The following is a 26863-nucleotide window of genomic DNA, read 5'->3' on the forward strand; positions in this document are numbered from 1 at the left end:
ACACTGGCCTGTTCAGGCATTGTGGGACACCTCCCGGAGGCCAATCACAGCGCTGTAATCTACCAGGGTGTCTACACTGGCACCACGCCTCTGTACCCTTGGCGAAGAAAGCTCTACACCTCTTGTCATACGGGGTGGATTTTTTACAGCGCTGCAACTGCGCAGTTTCTGCACAGTAAGTGACTTGGCAGTGTGTACACCTCGGGAGTTACTCCACAGAAACTTGCCAATGTAGACAAGGCCTTAGCCAGATTCTTCATTGTTTGAGTGGCTTAAGAGTGGTTTAACCTAGAGGCAGTTCCAGCTCACCATATGTAGCACCTAGCCTGCGAAAAGCCATCTATTCATTTGACTTTGCTTCTCATTTTATGTAAATCGTGTATTGCCACAATTATATTGATAGCTTATCCACAAGTTTAAGACTGCAACATGCCGCACAGGCTCCAAAAATCCTGCATTAATAGGAAACCATTCCCACAAAGCATTAATTAGGAATTTAGCCTGACACCCTTGCTTGTAGGCTTTACAATGATGGTAGGGAAACAGTGGTTTTAAGGGACAGAGGCATCAGTGCCTGACTTCATGGAGTCTGAACCACTTCTAGCACTGGTGTCGTCCAATAGTTGAGGGTTGGACTTTTGATATCCCACATTCCCTATGCAAAAAGTCTTAAGCTAAACATGGAATCTTAAATTACAGACCTAAGGCCAGTCTACACTACAAGCTTTTGCTAGCATAGCTAGATCTGACAGGGGTGTGATCTCTGATCTTTTGCAAGCACAGTTCCATCAAAGGCCGTAGGGCAGGTGCAGTTATACTGGCTAAATTGCAGTTGTGCCACTAATAGCTTATTTTCACTTGGTCTGGTACAATAAGCAATGTTGGCCAAGGTGCAGACATACTCGTGTAAACTGCATCCACGTAATCTTCATTCCAAATGCTTTGCTGGTACAGTGTCCTGATACAGCTACACTAGTAAAGAGCGCGTATCGTAGACCTGGTGTAATAGTCCTATCTTTTGAGGTTCAGATGCTTGACTCAGTTAAGAGTCTGAATACAGCCACCTTCTACTCTCTACATTTCAAAAACAATATTGTTCAGTGCACCATTTTATTTCTCCGATAACTAATCTGAGAAAGCTTCACTAGTTTTCATAGTAAACGTTCAGCAACTGTCATTTTTCTTGAGTTTTATTTGGTGCTGTAAAGTCGACATCATTAATGATCATATTTGTAATGCGAAAAATGATAAGCAATGAGTCAACTATTTCTTTTATACTAATGAGTCAACAGATGGTTGTGCCATTGGATAGTAGACACCCTGTAGCATTACATCTTTTGGAAATTTTCATAGTGCTTTGTGATGAGCAACAGCATGCAGCATTGTTAAGCTTGATTAAGCAAATATAATTGGCTATGGTTAATGTTTTTGTGTAAATGTAAAATATTCAGCTTAAAGATGGTTGTTAATCTTTAAATATCTTATTTAAAGTGATGTAACCAACTCTAAAGTATTTAACATTTAAGCAACTCAGTGACTGTTTTCTTCAACTGTATTTTGTCACAGAACTCCACTTAGGGCTCATAAGTAGTGCTAATCATAAATTTTTAACCCGTTCCCACCACATTTTCCTTTCTTCTTTGTGTAGATTATACCCTAGCTGTGGCATCAGCACATTTATCCATTTTTGGTTTTTCTAAGGCCCTGTCTACATGAAAGTTGTACCACTTTGTACCACAGTAGTATGAAGTTGGACAAGCCTCTAATGTGGACTCCATTAAATAGGGTAAGCTCTTATACCGATACAGCTTCTTACTTGAAAAGTAGTGAATGTGACATTACCCAGGATACAATCTGCACTCTTGAATTGCTGTGTCATCACAGTTCTCCAACCTGGGGTGCCTTTCTCACTGCTTTGCTGTGAGAGCTACCACTCCTGGGTCTGCTCACACACAACCTTCGGCATGTAAATCACTCCCAATTATATTGTATGAGTGCTATAGCCAGCCACTCTTGAATTACACTGCAGAGAAACGCCAACAAATTCCCAGTCCCGGACTTTCCCCAGAAATGTACATCTTGTACTGCCCAACTCTCTCCTGGACAATACAAACTCATAAAAAGTAAGTCATTTTATTAATAGAAAATGATGTGCACAAATCCTGTTGTCCCAAATGGAGTTTCCCTTCAGTCTAAACACGCTGGCTTTATTGTTTTATCTAAACAAGTTTATTAACTACAGAAAGATTTTAAGTAACTACAAGTAAGGAGGCAAAAAAGTCAGAATTGGTTACAAAAAAATAGAAGTAAAATGCAACTAATGTCTAATTTAACAAGCTAAGTGAATTCAAAGCAAAGTCTCTCTCATCACATTTCAGCAGTCTTATTGGCTGAATTTCTTTCAGTCAAGATTCACCCCCCTCCCCCACTCCCAGGACAAATGCTGCTTCCTTTGTTCTTCGTTTGTTGCTGCCATGGGTAGAGAGAAAGGGAGGAATAATTTGGGGAGTGTACTCTCCCTTCTTATAGCTCTTTCTCTTCTTTGAGAAGCATCTCCTGCTGAGGTTCAGGTGACAAAGTCTGTGTAGATGGGAACCCCAAGCTGTTTCTTTGTCAAGATGTTGAGGGGTTTTTTTACCAACACCCTCTTTTCTGCCAAAGAATTGCCACCTAATCAGGTGATGGTCCATTTGATTTTGTTGACACCTGGGTGAGGTATGGACTAGCCTTTTGTCTCTGGGAACTGGTTTGAGACTGCTCCCCAGACTTGAGATGTGTCTTAGTAATATCATACCATAGAATCTTATAACTTTACATACAATGTTGCCACATATTTTACCAGGACACAAATGGTCAGCAAATCATGAGTAATAATACCTCTCAAGGCATACTTTATACAAAATTCATCAAAGTCCAGTAAAAGGGGTGAACACTGGGATACAAACTGTCACAGTGAGTTCTACTGTTAAACACCTCTGTACTGGTATAACTGCTTCCATAGTAGGGGGTTGTACCAGTATGACCATTTGGTATAAAGATTACACCCTTAACCAAATTAATTACACAATTGAAAATAAAACTGTGATTAGACCCAGCCTAACTTCACCTTTCCAGTTAGTCCCTCCCCTCCAGTTGCATTACTTTGTTCCTTGTTTAATTTCCTCCACTTCATCTTTCCAGTTATCTGCATGGAAGCAATGATTCAGAAAAGCACTTCAACAGAAAAACTGGGATCTGCACGCAGCTTCCAAGGTAGAGCCTCAAATTACCTTTTTATTTTAGCTTTGTCTTTTGACAAGTTTTTCACTGAACCCTGTGACACTGATTACATCTTAGTGCCCACCCACTGGATCAACTGTAGGTCAGAATGTTACTTGTGACTTCTCCTTGGCAATTGAAAGATTTCAAGTGAATTTTATATATATTCTATTTTACAGTATACTCATGTGGAATTATGTACATTCCTCCCACTCTTCACCTGTAATGCTTAGCTAAAGCCCTGTTAATGGCTATATGTTTAAGCTCTAAATGACTTTTGAAGTCAAAAAGTTTATTATGAGCATTATCAAGTGACATTTCTACAATGTTATTAAGTGTAAAATAAAGACCAGATCTTGCAGACTGTATAGAGTAGTGAAGGCAGGTGTATTGGAAACAGTAAGCTTTATGGTCAGTGTTTGCAGGATGGGGACCCATCTCACAGTTTTTCAAAGCCACATATTACATATTCTATGCTCAGGAACTTAATGGACTTGAAACATTTGGTAGCAGTTAATCATTTGGCTGTTTGCTTGGAAAAACGCTGTATTGAGCTGGTCAAAAATTTCAACAGAACAATTTTCTGTTGGAATTCTCCAATTTGTTGAAATCGAGTAATTGTTTAGACGGTTTAATTTTGAAGTCCCTTCAAAAATCAAGCAGTTTAAATCAGAAAGCATCACTAAAATTACAAAGTACACATTAACTTAACTGATCATGTTCCTACATGTGATTTCCACTATTGCAGACCTCAGAACTGCACAGAATTAAGCTTTAGTGATAGTTTTGATTGGTCAGTTCTCACATATTTCAGAATCTTCCAATCCATTTGTACTACACAGTTTTCTACTGTTGTCATCCCTGTAATAGCTGATCCTTCCAGAGCGCATTAAGCAACTTTATTAAAATCTGTCATATGTTAAGTATCAGAGGGGTAGCCGTGTTAGTCTGGATCTGTAAAAGTAGCAAAGAGTCCTGTGGCACCTTATAGACTAACAGACGTATTGGAGCATGAGCTTTCGTGGGTGAATACCCACTTCATCAGTGAATACCCACTTCGTTGGATGCATCCAACGAAGTGGGTATTCACCCACGAAAGCTCATGCTCCAATACGTCTGTTAGTCTATAAGGTGCCACAGGACTCTTTGCTGCTGTCACATGTTAGTTATCACATCCTCTCACCAGGGAGAGATTTATGTGCAGCGGAGTGTCTAGTTTTGGTAGGGTTTATTTAGATATAAATGTTGCCATATTTGTTAGATAAGGCACAGTTAAAGCAACATGCTTTGCTGTTCGAATGGAAGATAGTGAGGTTTAGGATGGTCCTTAATTCCTCTGAGTTTGTTCCAGTCATAGATCAGCCCACCCATTTCATCTCCTCAACTTGGGGCCTGATTCTTTCAAAGTATCAGCTTGGAGGACTTCTTTTCAGTGTTGCTCCCTTGCCTGAATTTGACACAACTCTGCGTGAGCTATTTTCAAACACACAAGTACTGATATAATGCTGTTTATTCGACATTTCAGCATGGTGATAAGTCCTAATAGATCGCTAAGTCATATGAACATACACCTGATGTGTTCATGCAAAAAGGCACTTGTGTTAAGCCTCCATCATCTAGAGGTGGTTGAAAAGTTTTCTGGCATGATTTTCAAACCAAAAAGCCCTTTTCAAAAATCTGAGATTTTCCGTAGCAAAGTTTGTTTTACTGGAAAGTTTTGATTTTTTTTTCTCCCGGGGGCGGGGAGACAAAACTGGCCCCCAGCTGCCTGCCTTGTCATTCACGTCTGCCAGCCAAACTGACAAAAGCTTTCTCGTAGGGCTGCCAAGGCTGAGAACTGAATCGTTGCACCTTAGTTATGTCTTTTGCACAGTTCTAGTGGTGCTCCTTACTTAGGGCTAACTGCAACATGCCAATCTAATCCCAACTAATTCTGCTAATATCACCACAGATTAATGCTTGAAGAGAAGTCCCTCCCCTTCAAATACCCCTATATACTACTATCTAAAGCCACACCTTCATTTCTTCACTTTGGAAAGGCTGAATAACTCTCAATATTTGATGTTCACCCACCTTTTATCTCTACCAGTTTTGCAAAAAGCAAGAATTAAAGATACTTTTTCTTTGATAATAGCACTCAGGTTCTAAGTAAATTCTCTTTTAAAGTATTATCCATTTATTCATGCTTTGCACACAGGATCTCACAAGTAAAGTACCTTATTAATAATCTTCTCTTCATTCCTATATTGTAAGAACAGAAATCCTACAAAGAAAAAACTCTAAGGAACTCAGCAACATCAAGGTGCTATAAAAAGCATAAAGCTACTAAGTGAGCTATGATTTTCAAGAAAAAACTTGAACTCCCAAGGATTCCCTTGCAAATAGAACAAGAATCAGTTTCCATATCCTGTACAGAGAGTTAATGGGAACTTGATAGGTCAATTTAAAATTTCTGATGTGGATCACTGTGTTTCAGTCTTAAAAGAAATGGGTTGAGCAACCAGACCCTTGCTCTTTGCCAGACAATAGATCATGCAATGACAGCATGTATGAATATACTTATGATCTTCTGAAGTTCAAGGCTGTATGAAGGTCACTGCCTCAAGTCGCTTGATATGTCACTTCCCTCCTCCCCATCTCAACTGAAAGTCAAGAATGCATGAAGCAGCGACATATACAGATGATATTTAATGTTAACTATGGGACCACTTGAAATTCAGACACTGCTTCCTTTTTAGTTTGAATACACTTTATTTCTTCTAATGCATTACTTGAAGACTCTTGCACAAATGCAAAGATGGAGTCAATGGAGACTTGCTGGGTATTAGCAAGTAATGTCAACTGTTGAATTCTTTGAAGGGTTGCTCTAATCATTCACCTAAGTATTCTGGTGGAAATTGTTAGCATCTCATCCCTAGAGAAAGGTCTACTTACTTTTATATGTAGTAGATGCAGCAGCAATGAGAATGTGTCCTCGCTTCCCTGCAAAATGACCTCCATTCTGACCTAAGGGCATTGCCTCTAGCAACAAAATGCTACTTCAGATAGAATTTTTATTTTTGACCTCTCGTGAGATGGCCACCAAGGTAGCTATGCAGTGCCAACTGATGTCAGTTTTCATATTTATTTTTCCTAAATAATGAAAAGTAGATGTAGAAAATCACACCCTTTGGTCTGTCCCCACCTTCCCAATTTAGACACAAGCACTACATTACTGCAGCCTTCCTTTGAGCCATACATTCCTTGTATGTGGAAACCTACCAAGTAAGCATGTTTCTTCCATTAAAAAATGATGGAACATATGTTAACTGAATTAATGCCGGGATATTATTCCATTCTGCCATCAATGTGTAGTCACAATTTGGCTTTAAGGCAGAATACTGAAGCAGAAACACTGGGGTTTTAGTTACACAATAGGTGATATTTGTTTATAATTAAGTACCTGAGTAGCATTCTCTGCCCATGTTGCATTTTCTTAGCATTTTCTTAGTTATTTTGAGTGAGCTTCCAAGAGAAAATATGCCTGGGACAACTCCTCAAGAGTCTTAAGCACTGGGCTAGAGGATGGAAGAAATCCTGCCCCCGATATCTTGAGCCACACCACCTCCAGCAGAAGGAATGTTGGGACAGGGCATTGGGGCTGTTAAGTAGTCCTTCAACCTTGCACTGCGGGACAGGACTGCATCTAGTAGCTAGCCAACTATGGCAGCATGTTCCATGGACTGAAAGAGATAGGTTCTCAACCCCAACTGTTTAGTTAGTATTTAAGAGCTGATCAAGGACCAAGATGTTTTTGTGGGGTTTTGTGGTAGGACATAGCTTTATTTTTGTAATCCATAAATCCAGTGCCATGCGCCTGAGGTGATAGGCCTCACACTAGCCACAAACCCCTTGGTTCCCTTCCAGAACATTTGGGGAGACCAGAATTAATCCCAGAAATAGGCACTTCACTCCCTATTGAGGTGGCCTCTACAGGGAGTCATGCATACACTCCCAGCAATAGCACAAGGTACTGACTCCTTAACACTAAAAAATATTGTGGCGGAGTCCAAATTGTATGCCAGCCTCAATTCCAAAACAATGTACCCTCTGGTACCTCTGGTACCTTGTGCTTGAAGGCTAATGTTTGGGTGGGGTGAGTTTTGAGTAGTCTTTCAATCGCTACTGCATTATCTGGTGTCCATCCCCACAGTTATGTCAGAGTCCCTCCACTTAGTTTCCAGTGCAGCTGTACCCCAGTCTACTCAATGACCCAGTCCCCTGCCCTAGCCCAAGGTACTGGCTGAATTTCAGCCTTCTCCATCAGCATAAACTATGGTGACCACCCAAACTCAAAGGTTTCAGCACAGTCCCTGTGCCAGACAACTGGCCCAAACCAAAGCCAACGAGGTGGCCTGCACCAAGTTCCAACTTGGGCAGAGCTGAGCTCCTGTTCTGGAGGGCATGACATTAAATACCCTGTATTCACACACCACAAACTAGTGTAATAATCTTTGTACAAAATATGCCTTGTGAGGTATCATTTGAAAACTAATATTTTTTTTTCCCATGAGGTATGCACACGGTGTGTACAAAAAGGAATGGATATATGCTGGAATGATGACTAAAATGTGTTTATACCAGGCATGTCAGAGGGAGTTGATAAACAGGTCTGCCTCAGACAAAGGAATGTGTATTTGATTCTCTGCCCAGCCCAGCCTTCGGGCAAATACAATGAAAGTTCATTTTCATATATTAGGTAAACAAAGCTATTAAGCTAACAAGTGCGTGAAGAAAGAGCATGGAGCTTCCTTCACCACCAGATTCCATGTCTCCTTCCTCAGATGGCCCAGCTCTCCTGTTCCTGTCCCCTTAAAGTTCATAATGTGGAAAAGACCCACCCTATCCATCCTTCCAACCTGTGTCTGCAGCAAGAGTCTCCACCCTTGTGGTCATGGCTGGCTGTACAACAAAACCTTTGATAGAGCCCCTTCTTTACTGGCATTTAGTGTTATCACAATGCCAAATATATGAGCTATGGTTACTGAGTTGAGTCATAGGGTAGGTCCTACAGTCTTGAACCCTGTGGAACACTATAGTACCTGGTATCCTCCTCTTCCCCCTGAGAATCCTTTACTTTAACTTCAGGTCTCAGTTCATACATATTGCAATATCAGTTCTCTTGGCAAAAGAGGCGTTGCACAACCCCATACAGAATACTGAAAAACATACAAGGATTGTGTATTCCTTGCAAACTGCAACTCAGCTCTATAGAAACTACACTGTACAGAGTGGGCTGGCCCAAAAGATTTATCTAATGTCATTCAGAAGTATTGCTGTATGGGAACTGGAATTGACCCGAAGGAAAATTTTGCATTTCTGGAAAAATGTAGTTCTGAATTCGAACCATTTGAGATGAAAGGGACATCTCCAAAAAATTGTTTTGGACCAAACAAAATTGTCGCTTCCCAAAATTTCCAGTCCCACTGCCACAGATATGTGGTCACCAGTAACCTTCCAGTTAGCTGCCTATGACCTGGGGCTTTGCAAGCTTCCTGGCTTCTCAGCAGCCTGGCAAGCTTTCTGGGAGTGTGAAAGAGCTGACAAAACCAGGCAGGTCATTATCAAGTTCCCATGGAATGTTTCTATTTTCTGGTGGGAAAAATTGTTCCTTCAGACAATTTCAAGCCAACTCTATTCAGGAGTTCAGCAGCTCTAGTCTCTGCTGATAGGCTATGCAGCTATTATGTCACTTAGTGTTTCATTCATAAAGAGTGATGCTAAATGCAGGTTAAGCTGAACAAGTGAAACTTGATCTAAACCCATGCACTGCTCTGTCCACATGGCTGAGTTGCTTTGAGTTTAACTCCCTGCATCCCCTGTTACCTTGTAAATAGCATTCCTTCCAGGGAACAGGAGCCCTCTGACTCCAGTTCCACTATCATGATACATATAAGAGGATTTATTTTCCTCTTCCAACCCAAGGGATCTGGCCAACAACCAGGCCAAACACTGGAGAAACAAGTTGCCCCTTCCAACATGATAAATTTCATCCTTTGGATGAACTGGAAATGCTTTAATCAATTCAAGTGTCATGTGTATGAGGTGAGGTTATGCCTTGGAAGACTTTAAACACTGAAAGCTGAAAGGAAGGTAGTTGGACTGTTTTGCCACCTCTTCTATAAAGTCCCCTGGGTACAGTGAATGTCAGCAAGAGTAGGCTCAAATTTATTTTAAAATCATTATGAAATACTTATTTCTTTCCAGACTTTTCAAATTCTAGGCTCAAAAAAAGTATGGTGCTGGTTGGGTTGTTTTGTTTTTTTGGCAAAGTGAAATACATATCTCCTTATAAATATTTAAGGGTGTTCTCAACACTTCTGAATTTGGCAGCATATACATGAAGGTTTACTTCCAATTTCAATCTTTATGGAAAAACAATTAAGCGTACTACCCTAATGCCTCTGATATGCTGTAATCCAATACGGCGACAGTTTTGAATAAAGTCTTCTGCCCACTAACTGGGCCAGTAACCAAACGGAGATTGTTTGGTTGCCACTTCAAACACAGAGCTGCTTGCTTACAGTAGATTAGTAGCAAGGAAGGATTCAAAGCCTAAGGTTAACTTTTAAGTTTCATACATTATGAAAATCAATCTGGTTTTCACCTGACCAACATCCTTTTTAGGCAGTTAAGTGTAGTCAGAGGAAACAACCTCAGATTTTACTTTGAAATCACACAGTATGAAATAATCCTATCAATTCCTATAGTACTTTTGGTGACCATAGTACTTCTCAGCTAGGAGACCACTTAGTAAAATTCTGTAGGAAATTGCAGTTCATGTACCACATTCTCAAACCTGAAGCTCCCTTACTCAAAAGTGCAGAATAGCTCATAAGTTCTGATATTTACACACATGCTGAACTGTTAACATTTAAGAACAAGAAATATTACTAGGTAACACAACTCTTGTTGCATGCTTGAATGTTGCTGAAACAAACTTTAAATTCAGACTTCAAGTTGGGTTCTACCTGAAGAGTAAAACAAAAGTTCCACTTGCTCCTTTGGATGTATACACTTCAAGTCTTAACTAGTTGTTTTTACCCTAAAGCAAAGTAATAGTGGCTTGTTTAGAAACTATTCTTGGCTGTACCTCTTTGGGGTCAGACTACTTGACATGTATTGTTGTATCCTATACATGTCCCCAAACAGTAGGTGTATGCTTCCTGACTAACTCACTTATTTAAGTATTATTATACCTATTAGCACCTCATTGCATTGAAACAGGATTTAGGCCAACAAGTAAACCCACTTCCTCCTTACTTTGCAGGAGGTTGTAGTCAGTTTATCAAGTTGTTCTGGATGTATATCTTGTTCCTTCCCTCTCCCACATTAGTTGCTGCTGTGGCTAGAACCGGCTGGAATTTGCAATTTATGGCTTGAGAAATTTTGATGTTTGGTTTCGGTTCAGTTAGAACCATTTTTTTTATTTCCCACAAACTAGGGTAATTCGGAACTTTTTTTTTAATTCCAAAACATGGTGTTTCTAAAATGAAATATGCTCTCAAATCCCTGGCAGCTGCCAATTGAAATCGACATAATAAAACCTGGAAGCCCTGAGATCTCCAGATTCAACATGGTCTACCTGTGAGGTTGACCCTGACTCAGGGCCCTCAGCAGCCTTCTAGGTGAGCTGGCAAGAAACCAACCATGTTTATATAGGAACTCTGTCAGCAATTAAATGAAATTTCACACAGTCCCATGGGTTTTCACAAAATATTTTGGGTTCCAGTGAGAGAACTGAGATTCAAATATTCACATGGCTTCAGAAGCTGGGGCCTGTTAAAACCAAAAATAGACCTAGGGTTTGTCTACACTGGCAAGTTCCTGCACACTAAAGCAGCTTTTTGTGGTCAAACTGAAGACATGTACCCACTGTCAAGCCACTTTGTGTGTAGAAACTCCTCAGTTGCGCTCTTACTGCTCCTTTCCCACCTTCCCTAGTCAAAATTGTTGCTCTGCTCCTGAGTTCGTCTCACCCACTGCAGCAGCTGTGATTGGCTGTTTCCCAGGTGGCAGGAAAGGTAGCCAGCAGCGTTTACCCAAGGGCAGCCCAAAAATTCCATGAAGGCTCGAACTTCTCACATAATCTATGAAAGCCAGTCCCATGACAAACACTTTCTCCAAAAAAAAAACTTCAGAGATGGCAGCACTGTCTATATTTTATTTAACAAAGCAGTGTCTATTACTTATAATGGTAGCCATTTACTTGAGCAAATCTTTGATACATTTCAGTTGTCATAAGAGCTGCATTTACATGGTCAGTCCTTATGCTCTTTGCTTTACACCATTATTCTGCCAGTTTCATCTAATTGGACTTGTCAGCTAAAGCCTGTTCTTTAATTGTATGCAACGTGTTAGACTCAAAATTCCCACAGTTGGATGTTTGATTGGCAAAAGTCACTGAGATGCCTTTCCATACTCTTTAGGTTTGCTTGAGTTAGAAAAGGAGTTATGACAAGTTTCAGAGTAGCAGCCGTGTTAGTCTGTATCCGCAAAAAGAACAGGAGTACTTGTGGCACCTTAGACACTAACAAATTTATTTGAGCATAAACTTTCATGGGCTACAGCCCACTTCTTCGGATGCATAGACTGGAACATATATTGAGGAGATATATATACACATACAGAGAGCATGAAAAGGTGGGAGTTGTCTTACCAACTCTGAGAGGCCAACTAAGTAAGAGGAAAAAAAACTTTTGAAGTGATAATCAAGATAGCCCAGTACAGACAGTTTGATAAGAAGTGTGAGAATACTTACAAGGGGAGATAGATTCAATGTTTGTAATGGCTCAGCCATTCCCAGTCTCTATTTAAGCCTAAATTGATCGTATCTAATTTGCATATCAATTCAAGCTCAGTAGTTTCTCGTTGGAGTCTGTTTTTGAAGCCTTTTTGTTGCAAAATTGCCACCCGTAGGTCTGTCATTGAATGACCAGACAGGTTAAAGAGTTCTCCTACTGGTTTTTGAATGTTATGATTCCTGATGTCAGATTTGTGTCCATTAATTCTTTTGCGTAGAGACTGTCCAGTTTGGCCAATGTACATGGCAGAGGGGCATTGCTGGCACATGATGGCATATATCACATTGGTAGATGTGCAGGTGAATGAGCCCCTGATGGCATGGCTGATGTGATTAGGTCCTATGATGATGTCACTTGAATAGATATGTGGGCAGAGTTGGCATCGGGCTTTGTTGCAAGGATAGGTTCCTGGGTCAGTGTTTTTGTTCAGTGATGTGTGGTTGCTGGTGAGTATTTGCTTCAGGTGGGGGGTTGTCTGTAAGCGAGGACAGGTCTGTCTCCCAAGACCTGTAAGAGTGAGGGATCATCTTTCAGGATAGGTTGTAGATCTTTGATGATGCGCTGGAGAGGTTTTAGTTGGGGGCTGAAGGTGACAGCTAGTGGTGTTCTGTTATTTAATTTGTTGGGCCTGTCTTGTAGGAGGTGACTTCTGGGTACTTGTCTGGCTCTGTCAATCTGTTTTTTCACTTCAGCAGGTGGATATTGTAGTTTTAAGAATGCTTGATAGAGATCTTGTAGGTGCTTGTCTCTGTCTGAGGGATTGGAGCAAATGCGGTTGTATCTTAGAGCTTGGCTGTAGACAATGGATCATGTGGTGTGTCCTGGATGGAAGCTGGAGGCATGTAGGTAAGTATAGCGGTCAGTAGGTTTCCGGTATAGGGTGGTATTGATGTGACCATCGCTTATTAGCACAGTAGTGTCCAGGAAATGGACCGCTTGTGTGGATTGATCTAGGCTGAGGTTGATGGTGGGATGGAAATTATTGAAATTATGGTGGAATTCCTCAAGGGCTTCTTTTCCATGGGTCCCGATGATGAAGATGTCATCAATGTAGCGTAAGTAGAGTAGGGGCATTAGGGGATGAGAGCTAAGGAAGCGTTGTTCTAAGTCAGCCATGAAAATGTTGGCATATTGTGGGGCCATGCAGGTACCCATAGCAGTGCCGCTGACTTGAAGGTATATATTGTTCCCAAATGTGAAATAGTTGTGGGTGAGGACAAAGTCACAAAGTTCAGCCACCAGGTTAGCTGTGACATTATCGGGGATACTGTTCCTGTTATGGTACTCCTCAGGCTCCTTAATTCACAATACCAAAATGAGCTGTCATCCATATTAGGTTTACAGCTATTCCTACTGAGTTTATCTGCTTGGTCTTTGTAAAGTTAACTATTGATCCATTTTGAAAGTCATTGGGAGTAGAACAACTATTAAGATAAATAGGACAGTTTATCCCCTGGAGATACTGTTTAAGGTTCTCTGCTGACTCAGGTAGTTATTGCTTCATCAGTTACACTATTAAAGTTTTCAAAACAGGTTGCAACCATAACAGCTGAAGATATTTTATCTCAAACTCCAACTCTAGAAGACAAGGTAACTTCTTGGGATTGGTGCCAGTATAGTGTAATGTGTACCAGTCCAAAACAGCTATAAGACTCAACTGCTATTAAACAAAGTATCGCTTCATTGATTGGGGGGGGGGAAATGATGGCCCCAGCTCCAAGTGCCAGCATATTACTGTCCATATTACATAGTATTAGGTTGATGGGAATTGCATTGTACTTCCATTCCATACAAGTAATTTAATTCAAGTATAAGGGGTACAAAAAGAATCATTTTAACGTTAACACAAACTCAGTAAGTATTCTATGCTTGTTCTATTGCATGGATTTGAATGGATCCTGGTCAAATACCATTTCGGTCCTCTTTGGGCCTCATGGTTTGTTAAGTGTGAACAATGGGTCACTGTCTGAAACTGAAGAGAAGCTAATGCTTCCTAAGTACGTTATTGCCTATTCACTTGTCCCTGAAATTACTTGGCTGAAATTCATCTGATCGTCCATCTGTGAAATCGTTTTTTGGCTGAATGGTAATTATGCAATTTTGCTTTGTAATTATTACTGTTAAATAGCTATGTTTTCTTATATGCATCGTCTTATTTATATTACCACTTAGAAAAGCTTGAGTAAATATTGGCCTCAACTACAATGAACTGCCTTTATTTCCCACCATTGCACTATCCCAGAGCAAGATGACTGGTGGGAGCTGTAGTGTAAACAAGATACTAGCAACCACTGGCATTTACTCTTGTGTCCAGACTTTCTCCAGTCATATTTCAGCAACATCATTACTTGATCTACATCAGACCTACCACTGTGAAAAATACACTGGTGGAAGCTCAATATCATGAAATAAAATATATTCAATATGAACAGCCATACAATAAATCCTGTTTAGAGTAGTCAAATTATTTACTTATTTTCTATAGTCAAGCATATCATTGATACACCTCTACCCCGATATAACGCTGTCCTCAGGAGCCAAAAAATCTTACCGTGTTATAGGTGACACTGCATTATATCGAACTTGCTTTGATCCTCCAGAGTGCGCAGCCTCCCCCCCCCCCCCTCCCGGAGCACTTCTTTACCGTGTTATATCCGAATTCGTGTTATATCGGGTCGCGTTATATCGGGGTAGAGGTGTAGTTTGTTTGCATGATGACCTAAGTGTTTGAAAAATGATTTTTTGTTTGTTTCAAACAAACTGAAGTTTTATGAGGAATGGAGGGGGTTAGTCCCAGAATAAGAGACCAAAACAATATCAGGTTGATTCAAGGCAGTATTTTTAAAACTGTTGGTTTTGTTAATGTTCAAATGAACTATCTAGACTTATTCAAAAAGTTCCTCATTTTTTATTTAGCCAAAACTATTTGATAACTTCAGTGCACAATTGCACAGTAATCAGAGCTGAAGTTTCCAATTAAATGCACTCTTTGCAGAAAAGGTTTCATTCAGCTCTTTCTACTTTGATATGTGTCTGTTTTAATAAATAATAATAGTTACACTTAGTCAGGCAGATGTTTACATCAGGTATGGCTTTGTCATCTGAAATAAAACTAAAATCCCCCTACATCTTTATTTTTTCATTTCTTCTTTAAATCATCATCTGCACAGCACATTTGGGCATTGCCTATGCTGCAACACAGCATCATATTGAAGATGATTCTACCCAAATCTAGACAACGGAGAAGCTTTTGAAACTTGCTGTTTGATTGTGATTGACTCTGACAAATAACTCTGGTCTACAATTTTTGAGAAGTCGTCTGCTTCAGAGATAAAATGTGCTATTTATTATGTATTTTGATGTGCTGAATTCAAATATGACAATTAAAACAACTGAATGGCTACTGTTTCTAAGATATTTAAGTTTTTACATTTTATGTCTATGTATATTGTGTAGATAGTAGAGTTTTAATCATAAATTGTAAACCTAGGTCTTTTCATGTGTTTATGGTTGCTTTACATGATAATATTTCACCTGTCCTGTTTATGTAACACTTTAAAAATCAGCAAAAGGGTTATATAAATAAAATTTATTAGGAAACAAAAGGCAAAAAACTATTATGTACATACTTTAGTCCTATTCAGTGTCTACTCGGCGCTTCTTGGCTTGTCTCCTGTATTCATTAAATGGAGCATCTCTTGTCACTGTCCAGCAATAGTCTGCAAGCATTGATGGGCTCCATTTGCCCTGATAGCGTTTCTCCATTGTTGCAATGTCCTGGTGAAATCACTTGCCGTGCTCGTCGCTCACTGCTCCGCTTGATAGCTTGATCTACCACAGCTGTTGAAAATTTAAAGGCAGCATCATTGTGGGGCAATAGGAGTTCCCTTTAAAGCCATAAAGAAATATGAAGATAACCAGGGCTACTATGCAAATATAATTAAATTGTTATTTGCTGAGGAAGAAGTGAAAGTACTGCCATAAAAAGCCTTGAGTTTTTTTATAATGAAAAAACTCAAGGTCAGTGGGAACTGCTGAGTACTCAGCACTTTAGACCATCAGGTCACATATTCAGGTGAACAAATATTAATTTAGGAGCCTAACTGTAGGCCCTGTGCTCTGGAGCCTCATCTGGTGTAAACTGGCATAGTTCTATTGAAGTTAATGAAGCTATGATGAGTTACATCAGCAGAGGATATGGACCCCAATTTTGAAAATCTTGGCCCAGGTTCTTTTTCCCTTCATAAATATTTTGAGGGACTAATAATTTTTCTGTCTTAATTCTTAGAAGATCAGAGAAAATTCATTGCAATCCTGTTTCCTCTCTCATTTCCATCTCTCATGCAAGCAGAATGACCAATTTCTGGATAACCAGTTTTGGGGCTCACTTCGTTATGAAATACCAAGTTTCAAAAGTTGGGCTTTCACTCAATGCTGCAAATCTTTGACTGGAAGCAGCCAATTTTTTAAACAAATTGTGTCCTTAATCAGCAAAATGATGAGATTGAATTTGATTTATCTTGCAGCCTGATCTGTAAGTGAAGGACACAGTGTGTGGTTAATTAAAAACAGCCAACAAGAAGTCTGGATTATACTCTAAATTATGTTCTCTTTAAAATTAGAGGAGCTAACAAGCATGAAAGAGATGGGAAAATCTGCTGAAATTGACACTTCGCTTTCAATGTTGTATGCAGTGTTGTTGTACCCTTGTTGGTCCCAGCATATTAAAGAGACAAGGTGGGTGAGGTAATATCTTTTATAGGACCAACTTATGTTGGAGAAAGAGAAACTTTCGAGCTTACACAGTGTTCTTCAGGTTGGGGAAATGCACACAGAGTGTCACAGCTAAATACAAGGTGGAACAGATTGTTTAGCATAAGTAGTCAGCACATATTTCAAGGGACCATTCCAGGTGAAGTGGCCTGTTAACACCCCTCCAGTCATAGGGGGAAAAGGAAAGCTATGGGGGGTTGTTGGTGGGTTATAAATTGTTGTAATAAGCCATACATCCAGTGTCTCTATTCAGCCAATGATTTGTAATGTGTAGCAAAATTATGAATTTAAGCTCCCAAGCTCATCTTTTGAAAGTGTTGTGCAGGTTGAGGATGAGGACTGAGAGGTCAGATATAGAGTGATCACTTTGTGAAAAGTGTTCACCCATAAGTGATATGTTGTTTTTTTTGTCTTATCATTTTCACTTTGAATGGTCCCTGGAAATATGTGTTAACTACTACGCTAAACAATCTGTTTCACCTTGTATTTAGCTGTGATACTCTGTGCATGTTTCCCAGACCTGTAAAAGAGCTCCGTGTAAACTCAAAAGTTTGTTAATTCTGAACTCCCGTCCTCAAACCACACCTCAGTCAAGCTCCCAGCCCAAGAGGAACAAGCACTACCCTTTTTCCAGCTCTCAGAGCTTCATGGATCTTTCACCTCTGCAGAAGCTGGAATTTGTTGCAATGATACAGTTCCACAGCTACAAAAGCCAGGATGTGGGGATAGAATTTAGGATAAACAGGAAAGATTAAAATCTGAATTGATTATGCTCAGGCCTCTGGTCCCAGAGACTCTCAACTCAGACTGCTAAAAACTACTCTCCCAGTTTAAAATTTCCCCAGCCTGACTGATTTTGTCTTTTATGCCTTTAGCAGGCTTTGGACTTCAAGATGCCAGATTGTGTGGAAACACATGTCCATCTGTAACAGAGTAGATTGAACAGTGCTTAATTTGTGCCAGGACTTGCTGCATCAGTTACACTGGTCTACAATTTTTGAGAAGTCGTCTGCTTCAGAGATAAAATGTGCTATTTATTATGTATTTTGATGTGCTGAATTCAAATATGACAATTAAAACAACTGAATGGCTACTGTTTCTAAGATATTATGTACATAGTTTAGTCCTATTCAGTGTCTACTCGGCACTTCTTGGCTTGTCTCTTGTATTCATTAAATGGAGCATCTCTTGTCACTGTCCAGCAATAGTCTGCAAGCATTGATGGGCTCCATTTGCCCTGATAGCGTTTCTCCATTGTTGCAATGTCCTGGTGAAATCGCTCGCCGTGCTCGTCACTCACTGCTCCGCAGTTCGGTGGAAAAAAATCTAGATGAGAGTGCAAAAAATGTATCTTTAGTGACATGTTGCAACCAAGGCTTTTGTATGCCTTGAGGAGGTTTTCCACCAACAGCCTATAGTTGTCTGCCTTGTTGTTTCCGAGAAAATTTATTGTCACTAACTGGAAGACTTTCCATGCCGTCTCTTCCTTGCCACGCAGTACATGGTCAAATGCATCATCTCGAAGAAGTTCACGAATCTGAGGATCAACAAAGACACCTTCCTTTATCTTAGCTTCACTTAACCTTGGAAATTTTCCACGGAGGTACTTGAAAGCTGCTTATGTTTTGTCAATGGCCTTGACAAAGTTCTTCATCAGACCCAGCTTGATGTGAAAGGGTGGTAACAAAATCTTCCTTGATTCAACAAGTGGTGGATGCTGAACACTTTTCCTCCCAGGCTCCAATAACTGTCGGAGTGGCCAATCTTTCTTGATGTAGTGGGAATCTCTTGCATGACTATCCCATTCGCAGAAAAAACAGCAGTACTTTGTGTATCCAGTCTGCAGACCAAGCAAGAGAGCAACAACCTTCAAATCGCCACAAAGCTGCCACTGATGTTGGTCATAGTTTATGCACCTCAAAAGTTGTTTCATGTTGTCATAGGTTTCCTTCATATGGACTGCATGACCAACTGGAATTGATGGCAAAACATTGCCATTATGCAGTAAAACAGCTTTAAGACTCGTCTTCTATGAATCAATGAACAGTCTCCACTCATCTGGATCGTGAACGATGTTGAGGGCTGCCATCACACCATCGATGTTGTTGCAGGCTACAAGATCACCTTCCATGAAGAAGAATGGGACAAGATCCTTTTGACGGTCACGGAACATGGAAACCCTAACATCACCTGCCAGGAGATTCCACTGCTGTAGTCTGGAGCCCAACTGTTCTGCCTTACTCTTGGGTAGTTCCAAATCCCTGACAAGGTCATTCAGTTCACCTTGTGTTATGAGGTGTGGTTCAGAGGAGGAGGATGGGAGAAAATGTGGGTCCTGTGACATTGATGGTTCAGGACCACAAGTTTCATCCTCTTCCTCTTCCTCGTTTGACTCAAGTGAGAATGATTCTGGTGCATCAGGAACCGGCAGTCCTTCTCCATGGGGTACTGGGTGTATAGGTGATGGACTGTTTGGATAATGCACAGTCCCCTTTTTCTTCTTTGACACACCTTTCCCAACTGGAGGCACCATGCAGAAGTAACAATTGCTGATATGATCTGTTGGCTCTCTCCAAATCATTGGCACTGCAAAAGGCATAGATTTCCTTTTCCTGTTCAACCACTGGCGAAGATTTGTTGCACAAGAGTTGCAGCATATGTGTAGGGCCCACCTCTTGTCCTGATCTCCAATTTTGCAGCCAAAATAAAGGCGATAGGCTTTCTTAACCATAGTGGTTATACTGCGCTTTTGTGATGCAAAAGTCACTTCACCACAAACATAGCAGAAGTTATCTGCACTGTTCACACAAGTACGAGGCATCTCTGCTCACTTTGGCTAAACAGAAATGTGTCCCTTTGCAAAATCAAACACTGACAAATAAGAGAGCACGACACTGTATGATTTCTAGAGCTGATATAGGGCAATTTGTTCAGCAGAGTGATGTAAGCTTCGTTATGATTGCATCATCCATGACTTCTAGGAATAACATGATGCAATTCATATCATGTATGGTGCAATACCAGCTTCAGATTGCATCATTCATTGTTTTGCCTAAAAAGCAAGTACTGTCCAAACCCAGTCATAGATTTATTCATAGATCCAGTCAAAGATGTATTTTAGTCATTTCTGGTTTAAATTGAGATCCCTTCCCTTTATAATTCACTTATCCTCCGCCATTCCCAAGTCAAGGGTCGTATATACTGACCCAATAGCATATCTTGAAAACTAGAGCCAATCAACAATTTTAAGCATCATTTTCGTTCTCAGTGAGCCAGAATTAGTAAAGTTTGACTACATTTATTTCAGAAGCATTTTGGCTGTAGAGCAGTGTAATAATCTCCCCCAGCAAGAGAGTTTTTTACCTCATTGCTTATTGTTTTCAAACAGTACAAAAGTCAGAGTAATTTAGAGATGCAGCCTATTTGATGGTACACCTCTACCCCGATATAACGCTGTCCTTGGGAGCCAAAAAATCTTACCGCATTATAGGTTAAACCACGTTATATCGAACTTGCTTTGATCCGCCAGAGTGCGCAGCCCGGCCCCCCCGGAGCACTGCTTTACCGCGCTATATCCGAATTCATGTTATATCGGGTTGCGTTATATGGGGTAGAGGTGTATTACCAACTTAACCTTTGCATATAGCACCATGTACTTTTATTATTGTGCTTGGGCACTGGGATTATTGTATGACTAATGTCCGCTCAGCTTTGAAAATGGTGACTACCAGGACAGCTTTCTTCCAAAAAGCTTAAGCAGAGATGGAGTTTTCATGTAGTTAGGGTAACTGCCCATCATGTTAGCAGCTTTAAGGCTCATCGATCCCCTTCCACCTGCATGTAGATGGAGAAAAGCAAACCAGGCTATAGGAGGGAAAGCATGCCAACACCTAAGTGAAAGTTACCTTAAATCTAAAAGCCAAGATTTCCTTATAAACGTACTATCCAAGTCAGCATTGATTTAACATGGAGTTTTGGTTGTTTTATACTATTTTATTTAGTTTAAGTTTAAAAATAATAATAAAGTTAGGGATACTGTTCTTCAGCACTGTTACCCGAGGGATTAATTTTCATCCTATGCCCTGCCATTTTGATGTTGAGTTGACCATTGTTACTGCTAGGTATAGGCAGTCCTCAACTTTACGACGTTCGACTTAAGACGAACGGCACTTATGATGTTTCTGAATTGACACCCTGATTCGACTTAGGACCATTGGTTTTAACTTTACGATACTCGATCCCGCAATGGAGTGGACTGCGGTTCCGAGTTACAACATTTCGACTTACAATGCAATTTTCAGGAACCAATTGTGTCGTAAGGCCGAGGACTCCCTGTATTTAAAAACAAGTGTTACTTCTGGTGCTCCAGAGGTTGGCAAGCTTCAGTCTTATAGACCACAAGCATATATTAAAAGTTTGGGAACTCAGGTTCTCTATTGCTGCCTAGGTAGCAAAAGCTTTTGTCAGATTAAGAATAATGAGTAAATTCAGGCACTCGCTGAACAAAAACTCCTCAGGCAGTCATTTAGAGAAAGGAGAGGTCATCCTGTTAAAGCTTTGACTGCCTTTTGAGCACAAACATTTTATAATTAGTGAACGCTATAAAAGCCAGGATTAGGCCTTCTCTTTTCTTCAGCAATCCAGTCTAAGTAACCCCAGACATTCTGTTCTGTCAGATTTTTATTACAAGACCATGTTAGTCAGGCACCAATTTTTAATTCCATTAATCAAGGCTACCAAGAGTCACATGCATTTGCATCCCTTGCTCAATCTACCCCACCTCAGCAGCTCTCAGATGTGAGCTGAGCTGTGGGCTGGATGTGGGCATTTGATTGCAGTTGTGCCTTCTGGCCAGGTGTGGTTACTGTGACTTCTGCCAAGCTAGGCACTTCTACTGACTGCTCCTCTGGATGGATTACAGCAGGAAAGAAACAGTGGATGGAGGATAGTGTGGGGGTAACAGCACCAGCACCAAAAGATGAGGAGCCCCAATTATCTCCCCAGGCTTCCTCTGCACTAGCCAGCTGCACCAGGCACCACCCCTCCTACGCATGTCCCCACCAGCCTGACCCTGCCAGCTTGTTTAGTTCCTACCCAGCTTAGCCATTAGCATACTGCTTCTTATGTTCCTGGCATACAAAGACACACACTCTTCCTGAAAGGTTGCAACATAACACTGTTATTCCTTAGAATCTATAACTCTAACACGGGGGTTCCCAAACTTGGTTCACGGCTTGTTCAGGGTAAGCCCCTGGTGGGCTACGAGACTCTTTGTTTACCTGAGCGTCCGCGGGTACGGATGCTCACAGCTGCCAGTGGCCGCAGTTCACCGTTCCCAGCCAATGGGAGCTGCGGGAAGTGGTGGCCTGGCCTGCAGCTCCCATTGGCTGGGAACAGCAAACCACAGCCACTGGGAGCTGGGAGCGGCTGTACCTGCGGACGCTCAGGTAAACAAAGCGTCTCGCGGCCCACCGGGGACTTAACCTGAACAAGCCACGAACCAAGTTTGGGAACCCCTGATCTAACACAACCAATAAAATGGAGACCAAGCAGAACGCTACCAAGGCAGAGAAGCTCAACTTAAGCCACTTTGCTCTCTAGCCTGGCTCTTTTTCAGAGTGACTGCTGAGCATCCATCAACACAGACCAGATGCTTATCTCCTAGCCTGCAAGGAGGATCGGGAAACCCCTTAGCAATTAAAGTGACAGCTTGTAATTTTGACAGTTTCCATTACACCACACTATCCCCGCAGACAGCCCACAGTTTTGTCCTCTGGCTACCTACCCACAAAACAACTTCCAGTACCTACCCACAAACTTAGACTTGGCAGAATTCATTTTTTTATTGTTTAGACAGATAATATCAATGTTTGTCTTTAAGCATATTTTTCAATTGATCTATTTAAATTTTCACAGTTGTGCAAAACTATAGGGGTCCGACAATAATTATTTAGTGAGATTCAAAAAGTTAAAGCTTTATAACTGTTAAAAAAAACCAAAATGTAAACATCACATCAAAATATTCAAAGTAATTAGCCTTTAATCAAACGCTAAGTTCTCAAACAGCATTTTTTTTCCCTTTGCCCATCTGTACATTTCCATTATTATTGATGGGAATATTTTTAATCAGTTTGTGTGTATGATGAAATTGATGTTGATAAATATTTACCAATAACAATCTAGTCTTCCATGACTATACATAATGCAGTTACTGCTGTCAATTATGTACAGCTCTATGTCTTGTTTGCCACTGATTGCTAAAATTTATCATTATATGCATGTTGCTCATTAAGTAGAGTTTGCAGAAGACATAAGTAGCTAGGCTTGTTAGCTATGATACTACAGGTTGCAATTCACAAGTGTGACAAACACTGGGTATCATTCTGCTCCTATTGAAGTTAATGTCGATTTGTCATTTTCTTTTTATGTGGCGGGGAAAAGGAGCCCATTATAAGTAGCAGGAATGGTAGGAGTGCTAGCGTAGACAGGGTCCCAGCTGGACTCCAGCATTTTAACCTTGTCATCTAACCCTGCTGGAAGGGTAGAAAATTACACTAGTATTGTCCTATAATGACCCATTATTTCCTAGCCCTTCTTTCTACTAGGACTTGTGGCTCAGTTTCTCCATCTCTCAACAGAGATTAACATACCTCACTACTTTATAGGGTTGTCAGTAATAGCAAGTTAGAATGTTTCTATTGTGTCCAAGATGGCATTCTCCGAGACCTTTATAAGTGTTAGCCACCAAGTATAAACCTACTTTGCTGAATTGTATAGCAACATAATTTGATAGATATGGTGATTTTACTCATATTACAAGTTGACATTATTAACAATCTGCCGCTATGATCACTTACATAAGCAAGTTGCTAGTTTGCTCAAGTTCCCTGCTTCCTTATTTGTCAGTAGACATTTCATGTCACTTTGTCTTTCTATTATCATCATCATTATTCAATAACTGCAGCAGATAGGCAGACATTTCTGGCCATCCTTTTGGCTCAATAGGCAGTTTGTGAAAGTTAGGTATGCCAGTCACCAGTGGTTATCAACTGTTAGTGCGACAATTTCAGCAACTGACCAGTAGTTCTAGGACCCAAAATTTACATTTGACTACAACTATAGCTACTTCACAATGGTCTTCTGGTTGAGCTTTGCAATTTCAGAGTTTCAAGGGGCAGTAGCTATCTGACCACTTTGCCTGTTTATGTTGTATCCCTTTCTCTCTGTGGGTTCCAAGTGCACCTCTTTCTTCCAACCACTAGCCAAGACCTCAAGGTATTCATCCCAGCCCACCTGGTCAAACTCCTCTCCTGGGTGGAAATGGAATTCTGTCATTCCAGAATTACCTTGAAATAGGTAGGGCCTATTACAATTAATACTGCATTATTAGACCTGTTGCTCAGTTAACTCACAAATATAAGACTCATCTTTATAGTTAGGTAAATTGTACAATGTAAAGCCTGATTAATAATGTAAATCAGACCGAACTTGACAGTTTACATAGGTCAGGTTTTTATGTTACACCCTTAATCACAAGACACAGCTTGTCAAAGGGAACATTGTTTATTCTGGGAGTTTAAACCTTTTGCTTTAGGAGCTTCTTGCAGGCAAAGACCTGCTCAGGGCCCAGTTACAGGCCCACCTCCAATGGCAGGCAAAGTGCACGCTCAATGTGCCCCCACCCTACTCTTAAACAGATAGCTTCCATTTCCCTTATATAATTTATATAACCATTAACAAAAGTATGTACAGTAAACAATTATTCAAAATTATTACTGAATATAAACAAGATTACTCTATTTCTAAAACATCTACTTCAGGGACCTCACATATATATCCTACCTAGTAACTAATCAAAAATCTAGTGAGCCTTATCATGCTGTTAGCTGCTTCAATACTTCAATACAATTATTTAAAAAAATTCCACTTTTTTCCAAATATAACTTTGTCAGTCCAGTCTCTGAATCTTAACTCTCTTGATTATACTAGATAGTGTCTTATTTTTTTCTATCAAAGGAAAATAAACATTCCTCTTCACATAGCAATGTGCTAGGAGGCAATCTCTATACCCTGGAGAGTTAACAAGAATAAAAACTAAGGCTTTCATGAGCCTATTTCAGCAAGTAAAATCCACCACCAAACCTAGACAGCTCATTTCACTACAGGGAAATCAAAATAAAAAAAGAAAATAAACATTTTTACCCTAGAGTCTCAAAGGAAAACTTCCATCCTGTGACAGAGATAAGACAATTCAACTCACAGGTGCACCATGTCCCTTAACCACACTTTCTCTGGAAGTATTCTGACTTTGATATCTCCATGAAAAAAGGAAAAGAAAAGAGAAGAGGGAGGGGACTGAAAACTTCAATCGTCCTTCCAAAACCACTGTGATCATCTTTTGTCTGCTTATATATATATATATGCCTTAAAAAGAAGAACAGGAGTACTTGTGGCACCTTAGAGACTAACAAATTTATTAGAGCATAAGCTTTCGTGGACTACAGCCCACTTCTTCGGATGCATATAGAATGGAACATATATTGAGGAGATATATATACACACATACAGAGAGCATAAACAGGTGGGAGTTGTCTTACCAACTCTGAGAGGCCAATTAATTAAGAGAAAAAAAACTTTTGAAGTGATAATCAAGCTAGCCCAGTACAGACAGTTTGATAAGAAGTGTGAGAATACTTACAAGGGGAGATAGATTCAATGTTTGTAATGGCTCAGCCATTCCCAGTCCTTATTCAAACCGGAGTTGATTGTGTCTAGTTTGCATATCAATTCTAGCTCAGCAGTCTCTCGTTGGAGTCTGTTTTTGAAGTTTTTCTGTTGTAATATAGCCACCCGCAGGTCTGTCACTGAATGACCAGACAGGTTAAAGTGTTCTCCCACCGGTTTTTGAGTATTTTGATTCCTGATGTCAGATTTGTGTCCATTAATGCTTTTGCGTAGAGACTGTCCGGTTTGGCCAATGTACATGGCAGAGGGGCATTGCTGGCACATGATGGCATATATCACATTGGTAGATGTGCAGGTGAACGAGCCCCTGATGGTATGGCTGATGTGATTAGGTCCTATGATGATGTCACTTGAATAGATATGTGGACAGAGTTGACATCGGGGTTTGTTACAAGGATAGGTTCCTGGGTTAGTGGTTTTGTTCAGTGATGTGTGGTTGCTGGTGAGTATTTGCTTTAGGTTGGGGGGTTGTCTGTAAGCGAGGACAGGTCTGTCTCCCAAGATCTGTGAGAGTAAAGGATCATCTTTCAGGATAGGTTGTAGATCTCTGATGATGCGCTGGAGAGGTTTTAGTTGGGGGCTGAAGGTGACAGCTAGTGGTGTTCTGTTATTTTCTTTGTTGGGCCTGTCTTGTAGGAGGTGACTTCTGGGTACTCGTCTGGCTCTGTCAATCTGTTTTTTCACTTCAGCAGGTGGGTATTGTAGTTTTAAGAATGCTTGATAGAGATCTTGTAGGTGCTTGTCTCTATCCGAGGGATTGGAGCAAATGCGGTTATATCTTAGAGCTTGGCTGTAGACAATGGATCGTGTGGTGTGTCCTGGATGGAAGCTGGAGGCATGTAGGTAAGTGTAGCGGTCAGTAGGTTTCCGGTATAGGGTGGTATTGATGTGACCATCGCTTATTAGCACAGTAGTGTCCAGGAAATGGACCGCTTGTGTGGATTGATCTAGGCTGAGGTTGATGGTGGGATGGAAATTATTGAAATCATGGTGAAATTCCTCAAGGGCTTCTTTTCCATGGGTCCAGATGATGAAGATGTCATCAATGTAGCGCAAGTAGAGTAGGGGCGTTAGGGGACGAGAGCTAAGGAAGCGTTGTTCTAAGTCAGCCATAAAAATGTTGGCATATTGTGGGGCCATGCGGGTACCCACAGCAGTGCCGCTGACTTGAAGGTATATTTTGTCCCCAAATGTGAAATAGTTGTGGGTGAGGACAAAATCACAAAGTTCAGCCACCAGGTTAG

The 26863-nt window shown here is 40.6% G+C and overlaps 1 protein-coding gene across 1 annotated transcript in view; it reads left to right on the forward strand.

Annotated features, from left to right (window-relative positions):
• The first annotated feature begins 3180 nt into the window (after positions 1-3180).
• The window catches only part of NECTIN3 (nectin cell adhesion molecule 3), a 198791-nt gene continuing 175108 nt past the window's right edge, over positions 3181-26863 (forward strand). Inside the window, exon 1 of the mRNA XM_065588390.1 lies at positions 3181-3252. Within this exon, the coding sequence (XP_065444462.1) occupies positions 3189-3252 (64 nt within the window). The 5' untranslated portion in view covers positions 3181-3188. The remainder of the gene's footprint in view (positions 3253-26863) is intronic.

This window comes from Chrysemys picta, chromosome 1 (genome assembly GCF_011386835.1).
Source record: "Chrysemys picta bellii isolate R12L10 chromosome 1, ASM1138683v2, whole genome shotgun sequence".
NCBI classification, from domain to species: Eukaryota; Metazoa; Chordata; order Testudines; family Emydidae; genus Chrysemys; species Chrysemys picta.